Source organism: Amborella trichopoda, chromosome 12 (assembly GCF_054954075.1).
Source record: "Amborella trichopoda isolate Santa Cruz 75 chromosome 12, AtrichopodaSantaCruz75HAP2 v2.0, whole genome shotgun sequence".
Classification (NCBI taxonomy): Eukaryota; Viridiplantae; Streptophyta; class Magnoliopsida; order Amborellales; family Amborellaceae; genus Amborella; species Amborella trichopoda.
The window spans coordinates 3,802,628-3,829,415 of NC_142347.1; the positions used below are offsets into that span (position 1 = coordinate 3,802,628).

General features: G+C 33.6%; 1 protein-coding gene across 3 annotated transcripts in view; it reads right to left on the reverse strand.

Moving 5' to 3' along the window:
• Positions 1 to 24,127, reverse strand: part of SMU2 (RED family protein) — a 51,163-nt gene extending 27,036 nt beyond the window's left edge. For all 3 annotated transcript variants that reach the window (XM_088854420.1, XM_006843766.4, XM_011624810.3), the window contains exons 1-4: positions 24,064 to 24,127; positions 22,699 to 22,839; positions 22,490 to 22,539; positions 19,960 to 20,074 (exon numbers count right to left, since the gene is read on the reverse strand). In XM_088854420.1, coding sequence (XP_088710546.1) covers positions 19,960 to 20,074; positions 22,490 to 22,539; positions 22,699 to 22,839; positions 24,064 to 24,110 — 353 coding nt within the window. In that variant the 5' untranslated portion in view covers positions 24,111 to 24,127. The remainder of the gene's footprint in view (positions 1 to 19,959; positions 20,075 to 22,489; positions 22,540 to 22,698; positions 22,840 to 24,063) is intronic.
• Positions 24,128 to 26,788: the final 2,661 nt, after the last annotated feature.

Here is a 26,788-nt window from a genome sequence, read left to right on the forward strand (position 1 = left end):
TTGCTCAGTCTTGAGAGAGAGAGAGAGGCGAGAGACATTTTGCTCAATCTTGAGAGTGAGAGGAGAGAGAGATATGCTATCCTCCATCTTGAGAGAGATGAAGAGAAGTTATAAAGAGGACATTAAGATGAAAGAGAAAAATGTGTCATTTTGTGATTTGTTTAGGTCAATAGTATGCGGTCAAATATGGTTATTTGGGTCTAGGGGGTTGGAAGACACAAAAGATTGGGACCCTATGCCACAAGAAAGGTTCTGAAACCTTGGGTCTCATGAGAAATGGTTTCCAAAGATTGGGGCTATGGAGAAGTTTTCCTTATTATATTACAATTGTTGCATGAAATCACTCCCCATATATATACATATTACTTGAAGATACTTCAAAGTGTTCATGCAAGCTTATATCGTAGCATAAGCATACTACTTATAGTATCATTATCATTTTCTTTTTTTCTTTCGATGCTTCATTATCATTATCATATATATTCATGTAGCCGATCCCAAATAGTTGGGATAAGGCTCGAATGATATATATATATATATATATATATATATCTCATTGGCAAAATATCAAATCCAGAGGCTAAAAGAGAAGCTTTAGTTCAATACATCAATATGTCAAAAACCCCAACAAAAGAAGATTATAGTTTCCAGGAAATCCTTAAAAGGGTTCAAAATAAAACACAGGTAGAAAAAGATCTAAAGGTATTTTTAATGTTATTTTGAAATTGTACTAGAGATACAGTTTTCCACTAGAGATACAGTATATATATATATATATATATATATATATATATATATATATATATATATATATATATATTTTTTTTTTTTTTTTTTTTTTTTTTTTTTTTTTGAATTGTACTAGAGATACAGTATATATATATATACTATCCTAGTATATACTAGAGATATATATATATATATATACTATCCTAGTATATACTAGAGACTGTATATCTCAATATGTCATTTAATAGTACTATATACAGTATATATATATATATATACTAGTATATACTAGAGACTATATACTATTAAATGAGACTGTATATACTATCCTATTAAATGAGACTGTACTAACTTATTAATAGTATATACTATCTTGAGATAGTATATCTCAATAATTTGGAATAAACAGCCTCATTTAATAGGATAGTATATACTATCTTGAGATAGTATATACTAGAGATAGTATATACTGTATATCTCATTTAATAGGATAGTATTTACTGTACAGTCTCATTTAATAGGATAGTATATGCTGTACAGTCTCATTTCATAAATAGTCTCATTTAATAGGATAGAGACTGTATATCTCAATAATTTGGAATAAACCAAATTATTCCAAATCTGGTTCATACCCCTAAGAACCAGATTTGGAATAATAAATAATCAAATCATTGATTATTAATGCTATGATAACATTTCATTCCCGATCTGGCCGACGGCAACCCCAAACCCAACTCAGGCAGCCAACAAAAGGTGCCTATCAAAACCAACAGGGTCCCAGCACACAGGTAACCTTACACTAGTGGGCAGAGAGTCTTGCTTCGGCACCCAAAAGTCACAAGCGAGAGTTCCCACGAGTGCTATGCTTGATCTGCTCAGGGCAATGGCTCTGATACCATATAAGCGGAATAAAACAACATAACACAGAAAAAACATAAACTTCACAGAGTAAACATAAATCAAAATCAATAATCAAAGCACACTCACATTTCACAAATACAGAAGCTGGTAAATAATTTCAGTTGCTCAAGGGATGTAGTCAGGAACTTCCTTCCAAAAGTAGTTGTACATACCAGTTTCAGACTTTTACACTTTTACAGAAGAAACGAAGCCAGATGGCTGCGAACACTACTTAGGTAAACAGCAGAGAGAGGACTGTAGAGAAGAGAGCAGAGAGAGAGGACTGTAGAGAAGAGAGCAAAGCACTTCAAACTCAGGAAAACTCTGGATGCCTTGAATGAGGGGAGCCCTCCTCCTTTATAGCCTTCGAAATAAAACGGATTTGAAAACGTTTGAAATCCGCACGGACACCTTATCTTCTACAATTGAAAGATTCCGTCGGCTAGTGGCTACAGTGGCTGTCGGCTAGTGGCCACAGTGGCTGTGTCGGTGCTACAATGGCTTTGTCGGTAGTGGCTCGGTAGTGGCCACAGTGGCTTTGTCGATAGTGGCTACAGTAACAATCAGTAGTGGCTACAGTGCCTTTGTCGATAGTGGCTACAGTAACTGTCGGTCGTGGCTAGTTTGCTTTGACACGAGATTTTTTACATCTTTCTGAAGGATGTCCTTGGCTGCTTTACAGTCAGTTCTTATAAGGAAAGATTGATTAAGCAGTTCACTTTGAAATTTTATGACAACACGGACAATCGCAAGTATTTCTTTTTTTACTGTTGAATAATTTTGTTGAGTTGGGTTCCAGGTTTTAGAGGTAAACCGGACTAATTGCTCTTGATTATTCATTTTTTGTTTTAAAACAACAACAAGTCCTTGTTCTGAGGCGTCTGTCTCAACTATTTTAAATGCTGTAGGACTTGATAGAGCTAGGCATGGTAATTCCTTAGCCTTTGTTTTGATTTTTCTGACTGCCTTGGTATGTTCTTCGGTCCATTCTGGAGGATTCTTTTTCAACCTTTGGAATAAAGGCTTTGCATCTAAGGCCAAATCTTTATATAAGTCCGAAATGTAATTTAAACAACCAAGGAATCTTTGTAATTCATTTTTTCCTATAATCACATCTGGAAATTTAAATGCGAATTCTATTGCTCTATCGATGGGAATGATTCTTCCCTGGAAAATATTGTGTCCTTAAAACTTTATTTTTATCTGGTATAGAATTATTTCCTTGCGGAAACTACTAAGCCAACATTTTTTATAGCTTTTACAAATGTACTTAAATGTTTCCAATGTTGATCAACTGATTCTGAGAAAACAAGTACATCATCAATATAAACAATCATGAATTTAGTATAGGGATTGAAAATTTCATTCATGATATTTTGAAATTCGGATGGTGCATTTTTTAATCCCAAAGGCATAACGTTCCATTCAAATTGTCCAAATGGAACATTAAAAGCAGTTTTATATTTATCCTTTTCAATAATCTGGATTTGCCAGTAGCCTAATTTAATATCAAATTTTGAAAATATACAAGCATTTACCAGTCTATCCAAGAGATCTCTTTTGTTTGGGATCGGATATCTGATCCATCTCAAAACTTTATTGAGTGGTTTACAATTTATAACCAGTCTTGGAGGCCCTCTTTCTATTTCGAAGGCCAGCTCCAAGGTGATGAGCTTTTCCTGATAAGCTTTTAATCCAATATTTCTTTTATTTCCTTTTTACAGATCTCGAGTAACCTATTATTCATTTGAATAGGTCTTGCTTTAGTGGGAATTTTTCCTTCTCGAAAATCTGGTTCAAAGGGGAGTTCAACTATATGTTGCTTTCTGTCCCAAAAACCATTTGGGATATCTGCACATATATTTTTCTCCATATCTTTTTTCAGAGATTTAATTTTATTTTGTATCTTAGAAAGAGATAATTTTTCTTCCACATTTTTGTATTTTATTTCTTCTTTTAGATAATAAAGAAATTTTTCTCTAGAAGAAATTTTATTTTTAATGTCATTGATTTCATGGACTCCGGGCTTTTCAATAAAGGTACATTTAACCTTATGCCCTTCAATCCTAGCTTCTATCCCAGTATCATCAATCTTAATTGGATAAAGCATGTTTAAGAAAGGAATCCCTAAAATAACAAGTTGACTTAAACCTTTTACCATTAGGAAGAGAAAATTGAAACAAGCACCATTATTGCATACTGGAATATCTGACAGTTTATAATTAATAAGCATTTTGCTGCCATCTGCAGTATTAAGAATTTGGGTAGTCTTGCTGAAGTATTTAGTTGGTACTAATCCTTCATTAATGTAATTTAGATCTGCTCCTGAATCTATCAGGGCGGTAGTTTGAAAAGTATACTCCTTTTGAACCACAATTTTAAGAAGCATGCAATCAAAAGTAATTTTCAAGCACACAATGCATTGAAGAAGTAGAGCGAGCGCTTGGCACTAATCGCGCCTAGTGATGCGCACTTCGAGGTGAAGCCTGCTCGAAGCACTGTATAGATGGCGGGGTAAGCAACCCCTAAGAAGGTACAGTCAAGACAGTGAAACCACGCACAGTCTGTGTTAAGTCGAGTGCGGTGCGAGTCGAGGGTGATTTGAATGGGACACAGTTCAAGGAGGGCGCAAGCAATCCTCAATATATATTTTCTTTATTTTTTTTTATTATTAACTTTGATGAAACACAGTTAAACTAAGTATGGTGAAAGCAGGGAAACATGATTTCAGTCGAAATTAACAAACTAAAATAAAATAAAAAAGGCAGGAACAAAACTGACCTATCTGAAGCAAAATATTTTCTTATTTTTTCAACTTTTTTTTTTAAGCCAAAAATTGGTGAACAAGAAGCCAAAAGTCTTTGGAAGAGGCATGTGGGGTCCCAAAATTTTTCTGGGACCTCTAAAACTGGGCAACATTGGTGGTGTCGCCCCTACAGGCTGGGCGACACTGTTGTTGTCGCCGAAAAACATTATTATTTGTTATTTTTGTTTTATTTTTTTCTTATAAATTTTGATAAAACAAACCTGTTTTAAGTAAAATATTTGTTTTGTATTTTTAAAAATTTTATTTTGATTTCAAATTTTTTGAGAAGTCACAAGAGAGTCCCTACAACAATATTGCAAAGTTTCAGAAGATTCCGAAACATATAAATTTGGGCGACATGGGAGTGTCGCCCTGGATCTCCGCGGCACTGGTGGTGTCGCCCAAGACAGACAGGGTTTCGCAGCATCGAAACCCTAGGTCCTAGTCACAGCCAGTTTTTAGGACTTTTTTATGACTGAAAACGGTAAAAACAGTGAATAAAACTCGTGTTTTGCTGCTTGGATCAAGCTCAAAATGCCCCACGGTGGGAGCCAAACTGTTTACAATGAAAATCGGATAGATCTTCCGATGAAGATCTTTCGGATTTTGACACCTTAAACTGATAAAAATAATGTGGTAAAGAAAGTGGGACGAATCGAATTCACATATGAGGTCAGATCTGCGTGGAAACGAGCAGATCCACTCTCAGATCTGTGGCAGAGCAAGTATGATCCAAAACATCAAAACAAGATTTTCAAGCAAATTAATCAAAAAAACTCAAAATAAAATAAAATAAAAACAATAAGAAGAACAAGAAATAAAGGGGAAGAAACAATACCAAACCGAGCCGCATGGCCCAAGACTCACAAGCCTTCGAGGGTTCGCCCGTATTAGAACCAGCGTCCTCTTTGCCTCTCTGATTCGGATGTTGACCAACAGATCTCTGATGATCTAAGTTTTTTCAGGCTTAGGGTTAGAATAATGATTTTCAATCTTTCTTCTAGCTAGAGGTTTGTGTTTCTCTGAAGCAGTCTTTGTCTCCTATGGCCATGAAAAAGAGTTTATAAAGTCCAAGGATTTGTTGGTATGGGCATTGTATGGGCCACAATTTTCTCCCAAGCTAGTATCGCCGCGTGAAAAGAGAGATGCAATGTCAAGCGAGAAGGCATAAGGATTGTCGTCGCGCGCGAAAGGCATATGGAGTATTGCCATCTGAGGCATTGCCGCACGTGTTTAAGGAGCAGCGCTGGGTGGAGTAGCGCTGGTTGGAGCAATGCTGGTTGGATAAGAAGAGAGTAGCACCGGTTGCAGCAGCGTCGATGGGATAAGAAGAGAGTAGCGTCCCACAGGTTGTGCACGAGTCCCTCTCCCCTTCTATTTGTCTGTCTCTTTCTTCCAGTGAAGTCTGTAGACGGCGCTGCCTATCGCCGCCCACAGACGTAGCTTTAACGTCTCGGCGAAGAACCCAGAAGGCGAAGCTTGTAGTCGCCTGCAGGGGTCTTCCTCTACTGTGCGTCTAACGAAGATAGCAATACCTATCGCCGCCCGCTAAAGGCTTTGGCAACACCTATTGCCGTCCGCGAGCCTCCTCCGGGTGCCCGACGCTCGTCGCTGTTCTCCCTACGTCCTGCACCTATTGTCGTGCGACCTAGTGTGACCTAGGAGAAACTGGGTTAATTCTAAGATTTGAACCCTTGCTTTCAGAGTTATCAAATCATTTCTAACCTCATTGATTTCATATTTTAGCTTAGACATTGCAGGTTCTTTTTCTACCTGTGTTTTATTTTGAACCCTTTTAAGGATGTCCTGAAAACTATAATCTTATTTTGTTGGGACAAGAGAAGACTTGGGTTTTCCTGATGGGGTTTTTGACATATTGATGTATACAATATGCATATATATATATATATATATACAATATATATACATATACTGTATCTCTAGTACATAGTACTATTAATATATATATATATATATATATATATATATATATATATATATATATATATATATATATATATATATATACAGTCTCTAGTACATACTAGGACATACAGTATATACTATCCTATTAAATGAGACTGTATATATATATATATATATATAATTTGGAATAAACTGTACAGTCTCATTTAATAGTATATACTATCTTGAGATAGTATATCCTAGAGACTATATATATATATATATATATATATATATATATATATATATATATATATATATATATATATATATATATATATATATATCAATATGTCAAAAACCCAGGTTTCTACTAGAGATACAGTATATCTCTACTAGAGATACAGTATATATATATATATATATATTATATATATTTTTCAACTATTAAAAATATATATAGTATTTTGAATTTTGAATTTTGAGTTTTTGAATTTTAATTTTTGAACTATTAAAAATTGTAGTTTTTAATATCTACAATATATTGTAGATACTAGAGATACAGTATCTCTAGTATATTGTAGATACTAGAGATACTGTAACTCTAGTATCTACAATACACTAGAGATAGTCTCTAGTATATACTATCTCAATATATATATATATTGTATCTCTAGTATTGTATACAGTAATATCTACAATATATTGTATACAGTATATCTACAATATATTGTAGATACTAGAGATACAGTATCTCTAGTATATTGTAAATACTAGAGATACTATATCTCTAGTATCTACAATATACTAGAGATAGTCTCTAGTATATACTATCTCAATATAGATATATACTAGGATATATACGAGTATATATACTGGCATGTTGTTTATGCTAATTGGACCATTGTTAATATATCTACTCCTTTAGGTATTTGTATTTTGATACTATTTGGATTTGCAATATTGTCGAAATATCTCTGATTATATCTGATAGATTGTTCCTGTGCAAAATGGTATCAGAGCATAGTATTTACAGTGGTGAACTGTAGGCTAAAACTGTCCTAAGGACTAATAAGACTAAGAAAGTTTTTTATTAAGAGAACTGATTCATACTAAAAGTCGTCGTGACCCGAACTACAAAGTAGGCCAGGAAGAGCCGTGAAAGATACAGGGACTGTTTCCGATTGACTCAGTAATCAACTTATTCTCTGAAATGGAAAACTTCCTTAGAACACTATCCAGTAGATCAGCCTCTTCTTCTAGTACACTACGTATAAGAAATAGAGAAGAAGTAATCATAAATAATATAGAAAAACAAATTCAAAATTGGAATATCCCTAAAGTCCCAGCTTCCGATGTTTACAAGAAAGGGACGTTTGAATTTAAAACAGGATTTTCTATAAAAACTGTTGAAGAAAGTATTTCAGTTACTAATGAACAAAATAGTTTTCAACTACTTTCTAATAGAATGATACAAGATCATAAAAATAAAGATTATAAATATCTACATATAGGACTTGTTCAAATAGCAATAAAACCACTTACTACAATAGGTCTAAATAACTCTGTTCTACTTTGTTTAAGAGATGAACGACATAATAAATTTTCAGATTCTCTATCAGAAATAATTGAATCTAGCTTGTGTAATGGACCAATATATTTTAACTGTTTTCCCAATTTTTCAGTAGCCCTAACTGATCCAAATCTGCTGAAAGTTCTGACCTAAAATTTAAAGACCCAAGGATTTGATATGGACTCAGGGTCTAAGAATATTGCTTTGGTCTATAGGGTTTGCTATAAAGTCATGAATACCTCATGTCCTAATGCTTTACAAATGGATACTAAGGGACAAACAATATTGTTTCACACCAATATAGAAAAATCTAATACTGTAATACCTAGGACAGTGTCCTGGTCTCAAATTAGACTCCCTGAAAAATGGTCTCTACACTGTGAAAACCAGCAGTTTAGAACACCTATAAACCGACAACCAGAACAAATAATAGAATATCCTGATGGGGATATTGAAATACAGTTTAATTCATCTAGACGAACTAGGATCAATACTTCCGAAGGATCCTCACAAGTTCTTTCTAGATCATCTACTTCCTCTGCTCCACAAACAGAGCATGAGCGAAATCATAGAAGACCAATAGTAGATGGACTAACTAGAACAAATAATCAAGTCCAGCAACTAGTTTATAGGATTTATGAAACCAGTTCCCCAGATAGATTTAGATTTTAATATTCTTACCCTTCAGACTGAAGAAGAATTTAAAATAAATAAAGAATGGATAAAACAGGACTTTCTGTCAGAAAAAAATAAAGAGATTCGAGACTGCTATCTAAAAGAATTTCCTCAAAAATTACTTGATGCCCTACATATGTTCAATAAATTTATAAAACAAAATAAAAGAAATGTAAAATTCTTTGAATGGTTAAAATGTATCCTTGCCGAAAATGATATAAAATTCCAGAATTTAATATTAATACAATTGAAAGTCCATATCAAACATTTTATACTACTAAAGGAGAATAACATAATTCTATTCATCCCCCTAAAAGCAGCGTTCAAATAAAAGGAAAGTCTGAAGATAAACCAGAAGCTAGAGCTTCACCTTATAAGGTCAAGGATCACCATACACATAAAATAGATGCCATCCCACATATAATAGAGCAAAACAATTACACCAATCTTTGTCTACAGACAATTGGCAGACAGACAACTAGGATTGAGAATATAGTTAATCAGTCTCAAGATAAAGTCATAGATTATAAACCCTCTACGAGCACTAAAGGACAACAAGTTTTGCCTTTTAAACCACTCCTAAAAACAAAAATATTATAGAAGAAGGTGCCATGGTTCTACAAGAAGAACCTGTCTATAATAATAGTGATCTAGAAAATATGGAACAAGGTTTCAAGACAGAAAGTCTTGAGGTAAATAGAATAGACTATTGGAAAAAGTTTAGGTCTCTTTCTCAAACAAGAATGTATTATCCAAGGCCTACCCTTGTAGATCTCCAATTTGAAGAAGACTTAATTACAAGTTCTGTATCCTATTCTGGAAGATCTATAGTCAATTGGAATATTGATGGAATGTCGGAAAATCAAATACTTGACCTAATGAAACATATGACCACGCATGCAACTGCTTGTAAAATAAACGGTAATCAAGACCAAGAAATAGCTAAAGTCATAATCTGTGGATTTACCGGATGGTTAAGAGGATGGTGGGACTTCCATATGGAAGAAAATACAAAAAATGAAATACTCAGTGCCACCAAACAATGGGCAGTTAAAAATGAGTTAGGACAAGATATAATAAATAATGAAAGTGATGTTGTAAATACACTCATATATAACATCACTCTTCATTTTGTGAGAAGCACAGCCTTATTAGATGCCAGGTCGGAACACTTGCTTTCCAATCTTAGACGCCCAACATTATCCCATTATAAATGGTATAAGGATGTGTTCTTCTCCAGACTTCTTTCAAGAGAAGATAGTAAGTCTGATCATTGGAAAGAAAAGTTTATAGCCGGACTACCTCATCTTTTTGCCGAGAAGGTCAAAACAAGGCTAAAAAATAAACATGGCGGGCTTATTCCGTATTCTCTATATACATTAGGAGAATTGTCTGCAGAAATATGCGCTGAAGGCCTTGCTCTTTGCACAGACCTAAAACTAAAAAGACAATTAGATAAACAAAGAATGACTAGGAATAAAGAATTAGGAGATTTCTGTAAACAATTTGGATACAATACCCTTCCTTCTTCTAAAGACCCTGCCAGGAAAAAATATAAAAATAAAAAATATATCAATAGGACTGGACCAAGTAAACATTCTACCAAAGACAAATTTTCTAAAAAAATTTCCCCAAAGAATACTTCTAGTTATAAGGGAAAAAGAAAAATTCAAATCTGTTATAATTGTGGAAAAGTTGGACACTATAAAAATAAAAGTAGAATTAAAAATAAAATAAATTCTCTACAAATAGATGCTAATATTAAACAGCAATTGTTTGAAATATTAAAAATTAATGATGAATCTTCTGAAAATTCTTCTGACTCTAAGATGAATATCCTGACAGGAAACATTCAAGATGAAGAATTGATTTTTAGTAGTTTCGACTCTAATAGTAACAATTCTTGCTTCTGTAATACCCTTACTAAAGAAGAAAACCTAATTATAGATCTAATCGATAAAATATCTTATCCCGACACTAAACGAGAGGCGTTAGTCCAATACATAAATATGGCTAAAACAAATAAAACTTCTCCTCCTCTTGTACGAACAAGAGAAGATTATAGTTTTGCTAATATCCTCCGAAGAGTGAAAAATAAAAAAGATCAAAATAAAGAACCTTCTCTGTCTAAACTATGACAAGAAATAAATGAAGTTTGTAATGAGCTAATCAGTTTAAAAAATAGAGTCCAAATTATAAAAATGATTTCTGACCCTTTACTTGACAATCCTATTAATGAACCCGATAATGATGAAATAGAATTTAGTAATCTTATACAAGAATATAAGAATCCTCTAACCACCGAGGAAGAAACTGCTCTTTCTAAGAATATCAATATACCAGAATCTTCTAACATGAATACAATCCAAGATTGTAATTATGTTAGTCTCCTTGATAAAGTAATTACCCAAAAATGGCTTACTATAATAGAAATAATTGTCCATAAAGAATACAGTTTTAAAACCATTGCTCTAATTGACTCGGTGGCAGATTTAAATTATATAAATGAAGGACTTGTCCCAACCAAATATTTTAATAAAACAACCCAAGTCCTAAATACAGCTGATGGCAGTAAAATGATAATTAATTATAAGCTTTCTAATATTGCAGTTTGTAATAATGGTAAATGCTTTGAGTTTCCTTTTATCATGATTAAAGGCTTAAGTCGGTCTGTAATACTAAGAACTCCTTGTTTAAATATGATCTATCCTATAATGATTCATAGCACAAGAATTAAAGCCAATATCGAAGGACATGAGGTAAAGTTTAATTTTACCGAAAAACCAAAATTGAAGGAAATAAATAATATAAAGGAGAAAATCTCTAATAAGGAAAAGTTCTTATATTACCTTAAAGAAGAAATAAAATATAAAACAATGGAAACAAAACTTTTGCTTCCTGAAAATAAAAAGGTAATAGAAAATATTAAATATAATATAGAAAAGGAAATATGTGCCGAACTCCCAAATGCTTTTTAGAATACACATAGACATATTGTTAATTTGCCTTATGAAGCTAATTTCCATGAAGAGAAAATTCCTACTAAGGCTAGGGCCATTCAGATGAGTCCTAGACTTCTGAAAATTTGTAAAAAAGAAATTGTTGAATTACTTCAGAAAAGGCTTATTCGAAAAAGCTCCTCTCCTTGGAGCTGTTCAGCATTTTATGTTGCGAAGGCTTCCGAAATAGAAAGGGATGCACCCAGACTAGTTATCAATTATAAACCCCTCAATAAAGCTTTAAAATGGATAAGATATCCTATTCGTAATAAAAGGGATCTATTAGATAGACTTGTTAATGCCTGTATCTTTTCAAAATTCGATTTAAAATCAGGATATTGACAGATACAAATAGCAGAAAACGACTGTTATAAAACCGCTTTTAATGTTCCCTTTGGGCAATATGAGTGGAATGTAATGTCTTTCAGTTTAAAAAATGCTGCCCCTTCAAAATTTCAAAATATCATGAATGATATCTTTAATCCTTATACAAAATATATGATATAGTATTTATTGATGATGTCTTCGTTTTCTCACAAAATCTAGAGCAACATCTTAAACATTTAAATACTTTTATTAAAGCAATTAAAACAGCTGGCTTTGTGGTTTATGCAAAAAAGATCAGCCTCTGCCAAACAAAAATCAGGTTTTTGGGACACAATATTTTCCAAGGAAGGATCCCTATAGATAGAGCCATTGACTTCGCCAATAAATTCCCTGATATTATTACAAATAAAACTGAGCTTCAAAGGTTTCTTGGTTGTCTTAATTATATAGCGGATTTCTATAAAGATTTGGCCATTGATGCGAAGCCCTTGTTCCAAAGATTAAAGAAGAACCCTCCGAAATGGACAAATTTATATACTTCAACCGTCCGAAAAATAAAAAAAAAAGTAAAATCTTTACCCTGTCTTACACTCTTTGATCCGACTGCTTTCAAAATTATTGAATGTGATGCTTCAGAAGTAGGATTAGAAGGAATATTGAAACAAAAGATAGAGAATAAAGAACAGTTAGTACGCTTTACTTCCAAAGCTTGGAATCTGACTCAACAGAATTATTCTACTGTTAAAAAGAAATCCTAGTTGTTGTTCATTGTGTCACAAAGTTTCAAAGTGATCTCCTCAATCAAAATTTTTTGATACGAACTGATTACAAGGCTGCCAAAGACATACTCCAAAAAGATGTAAAAAATCTCGTCTCAAAACAAATCTTTGCTCGATGGCAAGGTATACTCTCCTCTTTCGAATTTGATATTGAACATATCAAAGGAACTACCAATTACCTTCCTAACTTTTTGACCCGCAAATTTTTGCAGGGAGGGCAACAAGAGTCTCTCAAAGAAAGGGCCTATGGAAATTGTTCCAGTCCCAAATAAAATCTTAGCATCCTCATCATCACCAATAAACCCAAAACAATCCAAACAAGCACAAGAAATAACTTTTTCACCTGAACCCATACCACTAACCATAAATAAGCCTGGTGAAAAGAGTAAATTCTTAGAAACCTCCTTTATAACAATTACCATAGTAGAGGACAACCATAAAGACACAGACCCTATCGAAATAGCCGCAATATACCTAAAAATCATCTACATCCCAATAATGGCGAGAAAAATAGAGAATGGTATGAGAATATTCTTATGGAAACAGGATCAATAACGATGGTCCATTTTAATAAAAAGAATATCAATACAATTGTATACTCTAAATTCCAAATACGAACAATAATTTCATACAAAGAATGGGGTACTGACCCTCTGAAACCTTGAAGAATACAAGCTGAAGGATTCAGTAATAAATATTATCAATACTTTGAATATATAAAAGCATGGCATGAGGTCTTCGCCTTCCAAAACGATATGAATTCTCAAACTTGGTTTATACAAATAAAAATACCAATAATAGAAGAATTCCCAAACTGGTTCAAAAACTGGTTTCAGTTATGGGGATCTGGAACATAAATATTACCATCCAATATGCAAATATCTCAAAGGAAATTTATGGAATATAATAATAATAATCCAAAAATAGATCTCTATATGTATTTTATGGCATTATATCAAATCGCTTGGATTATGAAATGGTCATACCATCTATCTGATAAATTTACAAATAACTGGGAATACCTTCCTGAGCTAGGAAAGCAAATATATATAAATTGGTGGGATGTGTATGAAATGATTCTTTAAGTCTTAATAAAATAAGAATGAAAAAAGTACCATCTCCACCTCCTAATACAGATATGAATATGAATGACTATTTAAATAAAATACGACAGCAATATCCAAGAGCAACTAAAGAAGAGCTCATGAAAAAACTACTACAGATATTTGAGGAAGAAGAAGAAGCCATGTCAACATCAACCCAGAATGAAGAAAACTATGAGCAAGAGAATGAAGACATGGATTATGGAATATCACAATAAACCAAAAGGGGACGGAACGACTGCACACCACACAGCACACGAGTCCCCAGAATAAGACAAGATACCGACAAAATAGTTGTTACTATAGCCACCAGCTAATATCTTTGTCCTTTCTGCCGACACCTTTTACTGTAGCCACTAGCTTGTCCTTTCTGCCGACACCTCTTACTGTAGCCACTAGCTTGTCCTTTCTGCCAACACCTTTTACTGTAGCCACTAGATTGTCCTTTCCACCGACACCTTTTCACTGTAACCAGCTGGCAAACCACTGTAGCCACCAAATTAACGAATCTTACTGTTGGGCGGACTTGAAACAACTTGAGATCCGCTTCAAGATGGGAGGGCTATAAAAGGAGGAATGGGGGGGCTGATGAAGGCATCCGGAGTTGCTCTCTAGTTCTCTCTCTTCTATTTGTAATCTCTCTGCATCTCTACAGTTCTCTCTCTTCTATCTGTAATCTCTTTACATCTCTACAGTTCTCTCTCTTCTATCTGTAATCTCTCTGCATCTCTACAGTTCTCTCTCTCTTCTGTCAGTAATCTCTCCGCAACTCTTCTTTCTTGTTCTATACTGTATATCTGGTGGTGTGTCAAGCCAACCAGATCATTCTGTTTAAAAAGTATTTGTAAGCTGAGTATACTTCATGTGTGATTCTCATTGGGACCTATTACTCAGTTATTGTCCAGACGAGTGGAAGTTGTTTTCAAGTTTCTGCAAGTGTTACATGTAAGTTATGTATTTTTCTCATGCAGTTTAAGGTAGTTGTTTACATAAAATACTGGCATGTTGTTTATGTTAATTGGATCATTGTTAATATATCTACTCCTTTAGGTATTTGTATTTTGATACTATTTGGATCATTGTTAATATATCTACTCCTAGTATATATCCTAGTATATATACTAGGATATATACTATACTAGGATAGTATACAATATAGTATACAATATAGTATATATACAATATAGTATATTATATATATAGTATATATAGAATATAGTATATTACATATATATATTACTATATATTATATAGTAATATATAATAATAATATATTACTATATATTATATAGCAATATATAGTAATAATATATTACTATATATTATATAGTAATATATAGTAATAACATATTACTATATATTATACAGTAATATATAGTAATATATTATATAGTATTCCTATATAATATATATATTGTATGTATACAATATATATATACTATATATATATTGTTTATATACAATATATATATACTAGTATATACATAATATATTATATATATATATATAATATATTATATATATACTATATATATATATATATATATATATATATATATATATATAATATAGTAATATATACAATATATACAATATATATATTGTATATATACTAGGATAGTATATATACAATATATATATACTAGGATAGTATATATATGATATACATATTGTATATATACTATCCTAGTATATATACTAGTATATATTGTATATATACTAGTATCCTAGTATAGTATATATATAATGTACTATATTGTATATATCCTAGGATAGTATATATACAATATATATACAATATATATATATATATATATACAATACTAGGATACTAGTATATATACTAGGATAGTATATATACAATATATATATTGTATATATACTATCCTAGTATATATACAATATATATATACTATCCTAGCATATATATTGTATATATACTATCATAGTATATATACAATATATATATACTATCCTAGTATATACTATACTAGGATAGTATATATAAATTGTATATATATACTAGGATAGTATATACAATACAAGTATATATATATACAATATATACTATCCTAGTATATATATACAATATATATATGCTATCCTAGTATATATACAATATATATATACTATCCTAGTATATATATATACAATATATATATACTATCCTAGTATACATATCTCTAATATATTAGATATATTAGAGATATATATACAATATATATTGTATATATATTAGATATGCAGTATACTAGAGATACAGTATATATATATATATATATATATATTGTATCTCTAGAGATACAATATATATATATATTACAGTATCTGTAGAGATACTATATCTCTAGTATTGTAGATATACAGTATACTAAAGATACAGTTTTTAATACTAGTGATACGATATACTAGAGATACGGTTTTTAATATCTACAATATACTAGAGATATTAAAAAAAGTGCAGTCTACTAGAGATACAGTATTTTGAATTTTTAATAGGATAGTTCAAAATATATACGGTTGAAACCTGAGATACAGTATATATATATATATATATATATATATATATATATATATATATATATATATATATATATATATGTCAAAAACCCAGGTTTCTACTAGAGATATAGTATATATATATATATTATCCTAGTTTTCAAGTATATACAGAATGTATTATCCTAGACCTACCCCAGTATAGTACAAGAAGGTACTATATATATATATATATATATATATATATATGAGCAGCTATTGCAACTTTCATGAGCCATAAGTACATCAAGAAGCAAGAACAGACATGCATGAACAGTTTCTTTATCCCCAGAGCAGAAGTGAAGTAGAGGAATAAAAAAATGAGTAGCAAAACACATGAACAAGAACGACAACCCAATAAGCACAAAATAGTACCCAATAACTACAAGTACAAGAACAATTGAGGTTATTTTCCTATTTAGGCAACTGATTGAGAAGTTTAAGGTGAAGGAACAAGCCTCCACATAGTTTTTATTGATCTAGAAAAAGCTTATTATAGAATACATCGAGATTTAATTTGGTTGGTGTTAGAAAAGAAAGGAGTCTCAAGATATTACATCAACTTAATGAGAGATATGTACGAGGGACTGCTACCTAGTGTGAAAACAACTAGTGGAGAGACGAATAAGTTTTCCGTAATAATAAGTCTACATCGGGGGTCAACGTTGAGCCCATACCTCTTTGTTTTAATTATGGACGACTTAACTAGGCACTTACAAGATGAGGTACCATGGTGTATGTTGTTCGCGGACAACATAGTTTTGAATGATGAGATCCGAAACGGTGTCAAAACAAAGTTAGAACTTTGGAGGGATGCTCTAGAACCTAAAGATTTAAAACTTAGCCAGACTAAGACAAAGTATATGGGATACAAGTTTAGTAATCATAGGAATAGAGACGAAGAAGTAATTAAGATTGATGGCCCAGAAATACTAAAAAGATGCCACTTTCGATATCTTAGGTCGATAATCCAGAAAAATGGAGCGATTGAAGAAGATGTCGCACATAGAATTAGAGTTGGGTGGGCAAAGTGGAAATGTACAACCAAAGTTTTATGTGATTGCCACATACCAATGAAGCTGAAGGGAAAGTTCTATAAGACAGCTTTAAGACCAGCCTTGCTTTATGGGGCGGAATGTTAGGCGGTCAAGAAACAATATAATGAGTGTAGCTGAGATGAGGATGCTGAGATGGATGAGTGGCAAGACAAGAAGGGATAGAATTCGAAATGAATACATTCGTAAGAACTTAGGTGTGGCACCAATAGGCGATAAGATGAGAGAAAGTATAATTAGGTGGGTTGGCCATGTGCAGTACAGACCTAGTACAACACCTGTTAGGAGATGCGAGTTAGTTCATGTGGAATGATCAAAAAGGACAAGGGATAAGCCCAAAAGAATATGGTTGGAAGTAGTGAGAAAAGATACTGGGACTTATGACCTCACTGAGGGTATGGCCCTTGATAGAGCAAAATGACAAACCAAGATTCGCGTAGCCAATCCCAAATAGTTGGAAAAGCTTCGATGATGATGATGATGATGATGAACAACAAATACAAAAAAAACGCATTCAAAGAGATGGAACTTTACTGTCAAGTAAAACTTATACTTTTCTTTTTCATTTTCCTTTTTCTTTTATTTACTCTGTTATTGAAAGTTACAAGTAGAACTTTTTAGTCATGCCTCTGACCCCTATAATCTATAATGAGATCTAACTGTCCACAAAGCACGAGTTGTAAACCATGAGAACCTTGAGACTTTATTGTAGAAACTAGATACTTCATACAAATCCTATTATCTTAGTATCTAGATCCTAAGCTTTCAAGGATCCTATATTAGTGTGAAATCACTAAATAAACAAGTATCACAACAATCCTTTCTATACTTCAGAGACGCATCTAGTGAAAGCAGAGGAGATTCAAGCAACACAAAAAATATACTCATCTTAGCAGAGCAAGAAATATACTCACATTTTGAGAAATGATTTTTGACCTTTGGAGCAACAAGAGGACCTAATTAGCATATACTTGTGCAAAACAATTACTGGATCTGCTATGTTCAGGGTGAGTGTTTGCTGTGGAAACTGTTAACAGATAGACTCAATAAGCAATTCCTCAAGAAAAGGGTCTCAGATATGAAAATCAGGAAGGTGGGGTTCAGCCTCATGGTATAGTAATTAGAGGAGAGTACACCCACATCACAAGAATCCAAAGCTTGACATCCCAATTCTCACCAATAAGAAAAAGCAACTAATGATGGAGTATCTCAAAGATGTGGTCTCCTATGGGAATGGAGGTAGAACATGACACCAAGCTTTGGAACTACCAAAATGACATGCCCATTTTAGCAGAGGAATATTGACATTGAAAAGATTATGTCAGGTAAAATATGTTTGAGATGGTGGAAAATAAATCTTTCTTGCATATAAAGACAGTGTATAGCCTACCATTAGGCAACCAATAATTATAGAAATGCCAAAGGGTCACATGAAATCAAACCAAACCACCTCCCCAATTCCAAAACGAGTATGGATCAAAGAGCACAAACTCAAAAAGTTCTTATTATTAATTTGGAAAAAGACTTTTGATTGGTGGAAAATTGGAAATCAAATCAAGACAACAGTTGCAGATTTTTATGCCTCACAAAACTTTAGTAGTTCTTAAGCTAGGAGCCTGGGCCAGTAGAGCCACCAGTAACTGAATCCCAAGACAGGAAACCATTTCAGCCAGTTTCCATCTCTGTTCTTCGATATCTTCCTCTCAACTGTTTTTACAATTAGTCCGTGTCCTCACATCGATCGGGGGTATCCTGAACCACCTCCTCATCAGTCACCATACTTGAATCCTTGAATTTTGCAGCAGTTGTTGCAAAGTGAATCATTGTGGTTCCACTTAGCATGCAGTTCTTAACTGGAAGGGAGCATCAAGGTATAGCTCGGGCACAAAATTAGAATGGTGAACAGTCATAAATTCTTCATCCTCTCAGTTGATGGCAGAAATCCCTGATTCCCAAACACTGCAAGGCCAGAATGCAGTACCACCAGGGCTAAGTGGGCTGTATTGGTGCTGAGTTTGGGTAATAAGAACTGTATATATGAATGAGACTGTTGATTTCAATTACCCATCTGTGTCTTTTATGAGCAACCAACAATACATAGGGCTATGGGTTTGGTCTAACACAAAGAACCTGTGTAGCAACAATGATATGAGGATGGTTTCTACCTTGAATTAACATCGGTTCAATTGAGGCCCTCTCATTATCAGGAGATTGTTCCTGACACAAGGGCCACCATGTTCAGGAGCAACCCTACTAATCTAACCATTGGGTTGAGCAAATTCTATGATGGACGAGATAACCTAGAGTTTTTTAGCCATTCAGATTATGTGAGTGTTAAGCCTTTGATATCCATTCTTTAATAATTAAATAATACACCTTCTCTACCAAGCAGCTAAAAAATATATTGACACCCACATCACAATTCCAGACTTATACAATGCATCATATAAAAAAATAATTGGATAATTCTTCAAGATAAATGTCATGGTAATGAGGAGAGATACACCAAGTTTGCTAATTAGCTAAATAATATAAATTTAAATTTAAACAAATTTAATCATATTACGGACCTCGTCTTGCCATCCACTTCCTCTTCTTGCTCTGGTTTCTTATCAATCTCACTCCTAACTTTGTGAAGCAATGCATAGTCCAGGCCTTTCACCAAATGTGTATGTTCCAAATCACCTGCAATACATCATCTTTCTTTATATACAGAACATGATACAAGGTATATTAGCATTCATTGTAGGGCAGACAAAGTATTCAGCAATTAGAACAACATTTCTTTCACATAAGCAGGGCTGCCACCAGGCAAGGTTCGGTCCGCCCTGAGCCCGCCCCAAAGAAAGCCTGAATTCTTCAGGCACAGGCCCAAAAAAAAATGTGATTTCGGGCTAATCCAGACCCATGCATGGCTTTTTTAAAAATTTTAAAACAAGCATTGAGAAGAGGTGTGGGGCATGTTGCCAACCCCACACACACACACCCCTGCCCCCCAAAAAGTCCATTTTCTTTCTCCTCATCTCTCTCCCGCCCCGCCCCGCCCTGCCCAACACAAAAAGTCCCCATTTTCTTCTCTCTATTAACTTTCTTCTCCAAACATGCAGAAGCTCTCTCTTTCTCTCTCTCTCTCTCTAGTCCCCATTTTCTCTTGAGGTCTTTCTTAGCTCTCAACCACTCTGCACCTTTTTTACTTTTTTTTTCTTTTTTTTTTAATGGTGGTATGGGCATCATAGCAAGGTTGACCTCAACCGAAGATACGAACAAACTTTCAGAGTGCCATTCATTCGTGGTCCTCAATTCCTCCAGTAAAATGGAGAGATACATTGATTACACAAAGGTGCCATGGTCTTTCTTACTAGAGCATTTGTCATAGCTGGTGATCCTCTGTCTCTATCATGGTCTGGTAACGCATGGGTTCAAACCCTGGAATTCATGGCAAACCTCTGCATATGCAGGTAAATTTAGAGAAAGAAAGAGGTATATCTCTTCGAAAACAGCACGAGGGAACTAGGGTAAAAGATATTTCTAGAGAGAGAGGATTTTATAGAGAGAAAGAGGGGGTCTAAATTCTCTGGACAAATATATCTGAAATGAGTCCGAGGTTGGACCTATGACTTAAGCCATATCATAGGCATCAGTCGTCGGTCAGAACCTTAGGACGAATATATCTGGAATGAGAATTGACTGATGTATGACTTGCTAGAATTACAGAAGGGGTTGAGAGAGAGAAAGGAGATTTTAGATAGAGAGAGAGATGGGGGTTACCAATAATTGTTGGGTTTTTGGAAAAGTGGGAAGAGTAGAAAATGAACTTACCAACATCAGTTTGTGTGGGTATGAAAGAGAGAGAGAGAGAGAGAGAGCATGGATTAGCACAGCCCATTAGGAGATAAATAGAACAAAGAATTGAGAATCCATCACTAGAGAGAGAGAGAGCATGGATGAGCAACACATGTTAAGAGGGGCAGAAACAGAACATGAACTGACCAACCATAGTTAGAGAGAGGGGGAAAGAGAGAGAGACAGAGAGAGAACTTGTGATTTGCAGGTTGTAGAGAAAGAGAACATGAATTGACTAACCAAAGTTAGAGAGAGTTAGAGAACCCTGAATTTGCTAGTGGTTTAGACTTCAGAGAGAGAACCTGCATTTGCAGATTGCTTAGGAGGTCGTCATGGTTTCGAAGACTGACAGCTGGTAATCGAGACGGCTAGAGAGAAAGAGTCAGAAGCAGAAATCAGCAGTTAGAGGGAGAGAGAGTCAGAAGTAGTAATTAAGCAGTTAGACAGCGAGAGCAGGAGATGTTGTATTGGAGGTTTGAGAGAGAGGGAAAGGAGCAGTGAAGTGCGTAGAGGTTGTATTGGAGGTTCGACAGAGAGGGAGAGAGACAGAGAGAGAGACGCAGGGGGGGTGATAGGATGGAGAGTTCAGATTTCGTGCCAAAGAAAGAGAGACAGAGAGGATGTTAGAATGGATGTTTCTAGCTTTCAGGCCAGAAAGAAGGGGGGCGCAGGGAGGATGTTGAGTTTGGGGCTTTTGGGCCAAGTACGGCCCTAACCTGGCCTACACTCGCCCGAAACCCTGGCCCGGACTGAAAGCCCGAGGCATGGCCCAGACCACTGGCAATTCTACACACAAGACTTAGAAAACCAAATACGCTAACCAAAGTTGCACCTAGCTATGTTGTATTTTTCATTAGCAATGGGATACCTTTTCTCGGTTGAGGCAGACACCAGAGCACCAAATCAGCAAAACGAAGAGACTAACGTCAATCCCATATGTTGCAAGGAGCAAAACATTATCCTGGTTTCCCAAATCCCTAATATCAGCTAGCCTATGACAGTTCTCAAATTCGAGTAAAACATAATCATGAGATACAATCTATGACTGAGTTTTGGATTGTTTAGCAGACAAACCAAATTCATCAACTTCATGGTATAATCAATTTTATCAAGATAACAAATCCAACCTACTCATATGCATCCTATACAATCACACATTAAATCCTTTGAAATGATTATTAATGAACAAAAATCAGCTGATATCTATATAATACCCTAAAAAGTTTAAAAATAAATGAAACCATCAACCAGCCTCACCTCCAAGGTACTTGCTATTTTCAATGGATATTTTATGTGCATCAGCTATCCTGCAAAAAAACAAAATCACATATTGATGTTTATACTCTACATAAAGAAAAAATAATAACATGAAAAAGAAAGAAACTAGTAAAAAAATTCCTAAATAAAGACAAACTGCATAAAGTATTTTGGTAATAGAAAGGAATTTCCATTATCATGATTGTAACCTGAGATCGACAGTGCCAGGAGGAGCAACTGCATGGAAAGATCCCAATTCTGTAGGCTCATAATCAGGGTTTTGGTCTTCTCTACGTTCCTTTGCACGGTCACGGTATTTGGGCAATTCTGGTTCGTCCTGTTTCTCTTCTCTGTGCAATGCAGGGAAAAAAACGGACAGTTAAAAGAGACTCCAATTTAAGCAATACACAAAATGTTATTCACTTAAATAACATAATTTTATCTTTGTAGTTGTGCATCTACTTTAGGTCACAATGCAAACAAATGGGAAGAGAGAGACCTTTTTATTTATCTCGAAACATAATTGTAGGCAAATATTGCAATATCTTAGTTACATGGTGCACAAAATAAGCACGCTACAATTTATTTTATTTTTTTGACTAGGTTGCATAGGAATGGAACTTGAGATGTTGTGCTATGAAAACACAACCTCTATCGTCTTGACCCAAGGCCAATTCCTAAAAATCAAGCTACAATTATGGCCATGAAATGGAAATGCTGAGACCTAAGTTCCAGCAAGCTTCCCACCCTATAGTAAAACTAGTCTAAAATTTTTTAGAAAACATCCACTACATAGATGAAAGAACTACATAATAAAAATGCTCCAAGTCCTTCCGAATAGTGACAAAGTTCCTCTAACATTTCTAAAGTTACAGGTTTACTTCTTTCCTCAAAGTGTTGCTTAAATTCAGTAACAATTAGGCACAAAATGTTTCAACATGGTGGGTATCAACCCAATAAACCTCATGGCTACTATCACTCAGTTTTAGCATAGAATATAGGTCACAAGTTACGTGAAACATCAGATATCCTTTTATGTGATTAAGGATCTGCGAGTATGGATTATGAGATTTCACAATGAAAGCATCAATTCCAACAATATTACATGATCCTTTTCGTGGATACTTAATTAAAACATATTTCATAAAAAATATTTTCATCAAAAGAAAGTATATGTGTCGACACCCATTTGTACCAAAAATACAAAAAAATAACATATTTACTTCAAAGCCCCCATTATCCATTTCTAGGAATTTTCCAGTCCTTTCTTCCAGTCCTAAATTCCCACACTTTTAGATAAAAAAAGAAAAAAAAGAACATCACAGAAACTATCCTGCTAAAAACAGATCACATATCAGTCATGAAAAGTATCAGTTACTGTAAAGTTTCCAACTTTAAGCCTCAGCCAAAACGCAGTATTTTTTCACATCCTAAACCACCAAATAGTCCTCATTTGACTAAACTTACCTGAAACACTCGAAATTAACCAAACTGAAAAAAAATTTATAGATTCACAAGAAGAAACATTTCTCATGGAACAATTGAATAGCTTTACATACAGATTTAATACTTACTTCCGACGAGCCATTTTTTCCTTATGGTACCTCTTCGCTGAGGCCATCGAGAGAACAATTGTGCCTGAAAATAAGAAATTTTACAGACATGATTAACTGCATAAAATGAAATCGCTAAAAAAAAACACCTAAACCATGAAATTTTAAATGAATTCATAACCAATTGATAGATTTGATCGATTTTCCTGGCACAACAAGAAGAAACCCTGATTTTGGAAGAAAGGAAGCAAAACCCCTAACGCATTAGAGAAAAAATCCCTGGTAATACAGAAAAAGAAAACCATATCCAGAAGCCTTTATAAACACTAATATCAGAAGAAATTCAAAAAAACATTTGTTTCTCATAAACTCAAATCTAACCCTAAGGGCTCGTTTGGTTCATGCGTAACAGTTTGCATACATAAACAAATTTCATATATAAAAAATTCCTTGTGCAAGATCCAATCCTGTTTTTTTTCCACGCTTGGTTCACATGTCTGGAATTCCTGTGTAGCCAGTCTCTTATGTTTGGTAACCCATTGGTAAACTATCTCCCGGAATCTAGATTAATACCTATTTTTAACTGTTCAATTGCATATATCAGATTAACTATTTCACTTCAATTTTCTAATTTTCAGGGATCTTAGGTGTCCTACCCTAGCTGCATTTCTCTTAAGAATTTTTCTCCATTTCATCAATTTCAATTTTGCTATAGCATTACATTACAAATCACATTTTCGAGGCAACACAAACTCGATGAAAAATCAAACTGTAATCCATACATACAAATAAGAAGTTATAATAGTACGAATGGTGTAATTCAGAAAATTTAATAGAAAACATATTATTAAAAAGGAGAAATCATACCACATGGAAAAGGGAGGCATAACCCATGTTTCCTTTCCTCTTTTACATTGTAAAATAAGTACAGGACTAAAGAAATTCATATAATAGAACTATAGAACAGCAATACGCATTCAAAAGAAAACCCAATTTCACCAATACAAATCCTCACTAATTGAGCAACCATAAATTTCATAAAATTGACATAATTGATAAATTGATCAAATGCACCTCAAAGAGACTGATATAATATAAAAAAAGTGAATAAGCAATGAAGAGATTCACACCCAATAAATAAACAAAATACAAACGGGACTTTCAACGGATTACTGAAAAAAACAAATAACTCTTGATTTTTTTCCCTTTTGGAATCATTATTGCAGTGGAACTATGAGGTTAAAAGTATTAAAAAAAAAAAAAAAGGCTTCCATTGGGGAGCAGGGGGGGTACAAAAAAAAAACAAAATCTAAAAGGAAAAAACAGGAAAATAAAATAGAAAAAACCCATACCCAAGTTTTTTTACAGATTAACATAGAGCTCCTATACACAACAAAACATAAAAAAGAAGCATCAAAATTAAAAGAAAAACTTCAAAAAATACAAGAACAAACTAGAAAATACAAAAATAAAAAATAAAAAAAAATGAAAAAATAAAAAACCAGAAAAAATGCAACAAAGAACACCTATACTTTTTTTCTAACCGAGAATGATATGTTGTTGTGCATTTACAATGAAGAATCCTTATGCTATTGTTATATTGCCAGTTCTATTTACCCCGAGTAAGCAAACCTACATATCAAAAATAGAATAAATTTTGTTTTTCCCATTAGACGCCGACAAATAGAACCCACCACTAGGAGAATTTGTTTTTGCCATTAGATGCAGAGCAAATAGAGCACACCATCAATCTCATGGAGCCATCAACAGCCTCATATACAGAGATTTATCTCCAACAAAAAAAATAAACAGAAAAGCAGCAAAAAAATAAAAGGAAAACTGGCAAAAAGTAAAAGAAAAAGAAAAAAAAACCTTACCTTGCTGAAGAAGATGAAGAATGTCGAAGATGATCAGACTTAGAAAGTAATTCTCGTTTGGGAGAGAATACAATAATCGGGGAGAGGGAAGAGCAGAGTCGAGGGAGAGGACACGGGAGTGAGAGAGAGTAGGGAGGTTTAGAGAGAGGGAATGCTGTTTGTTTTGGGCTTAGACATTCTCTTTGAAACCCTTTTCTATTTTCCCCGGGAGCCTGTTACCCCCTTGTCAGGTGGGGCTCGTTTTCGCGCGATTTACGCCCTAGATTGGTAGTGTTTACCCATGGGACGAGTTTTTATCATTCGGTAAATCAAAACATATGTAATAAATTCGTTTTATTTTTTAAAAAAAATAACAAAAAATTAGGTCAAAAACATGGATCGCCAAAAATAGGATGAGTTATAGAATTATGAATATTTTGGATTTGGCTGAAAAAACAGTGAAAAAATTGTATATGTAAAAAAGACACGGTATAAGATTTGCAACTATTGTATATATACATTAAAGCCATTGAGCAATAATTTTATGGCCTTACCTAGTGTCATTAGAGCAATATTGGATAATTTTTAATCTAAACTCTCAATAAATCCAACAATAATGCTTACTTGTTGTCATAACACAGATCATATAAAAAGATTTATTGGGTATAAAATGAAACAACAACAACAATACTAAACACAATAACTAAATTAGTAAATAAAAAAAAATTGTAAGCCAAGGTGTAGGATTATTGTTCATAGAAAAAAAAAAAAAAACTTTGAGCATAGAATTGTAATTAACTAAAATAAAACACAAAGATACAAATATATAAAATAGATTTAAAACGTTATGTTATACACACCAATAAAATAAAAATAAAATACGAAATTAA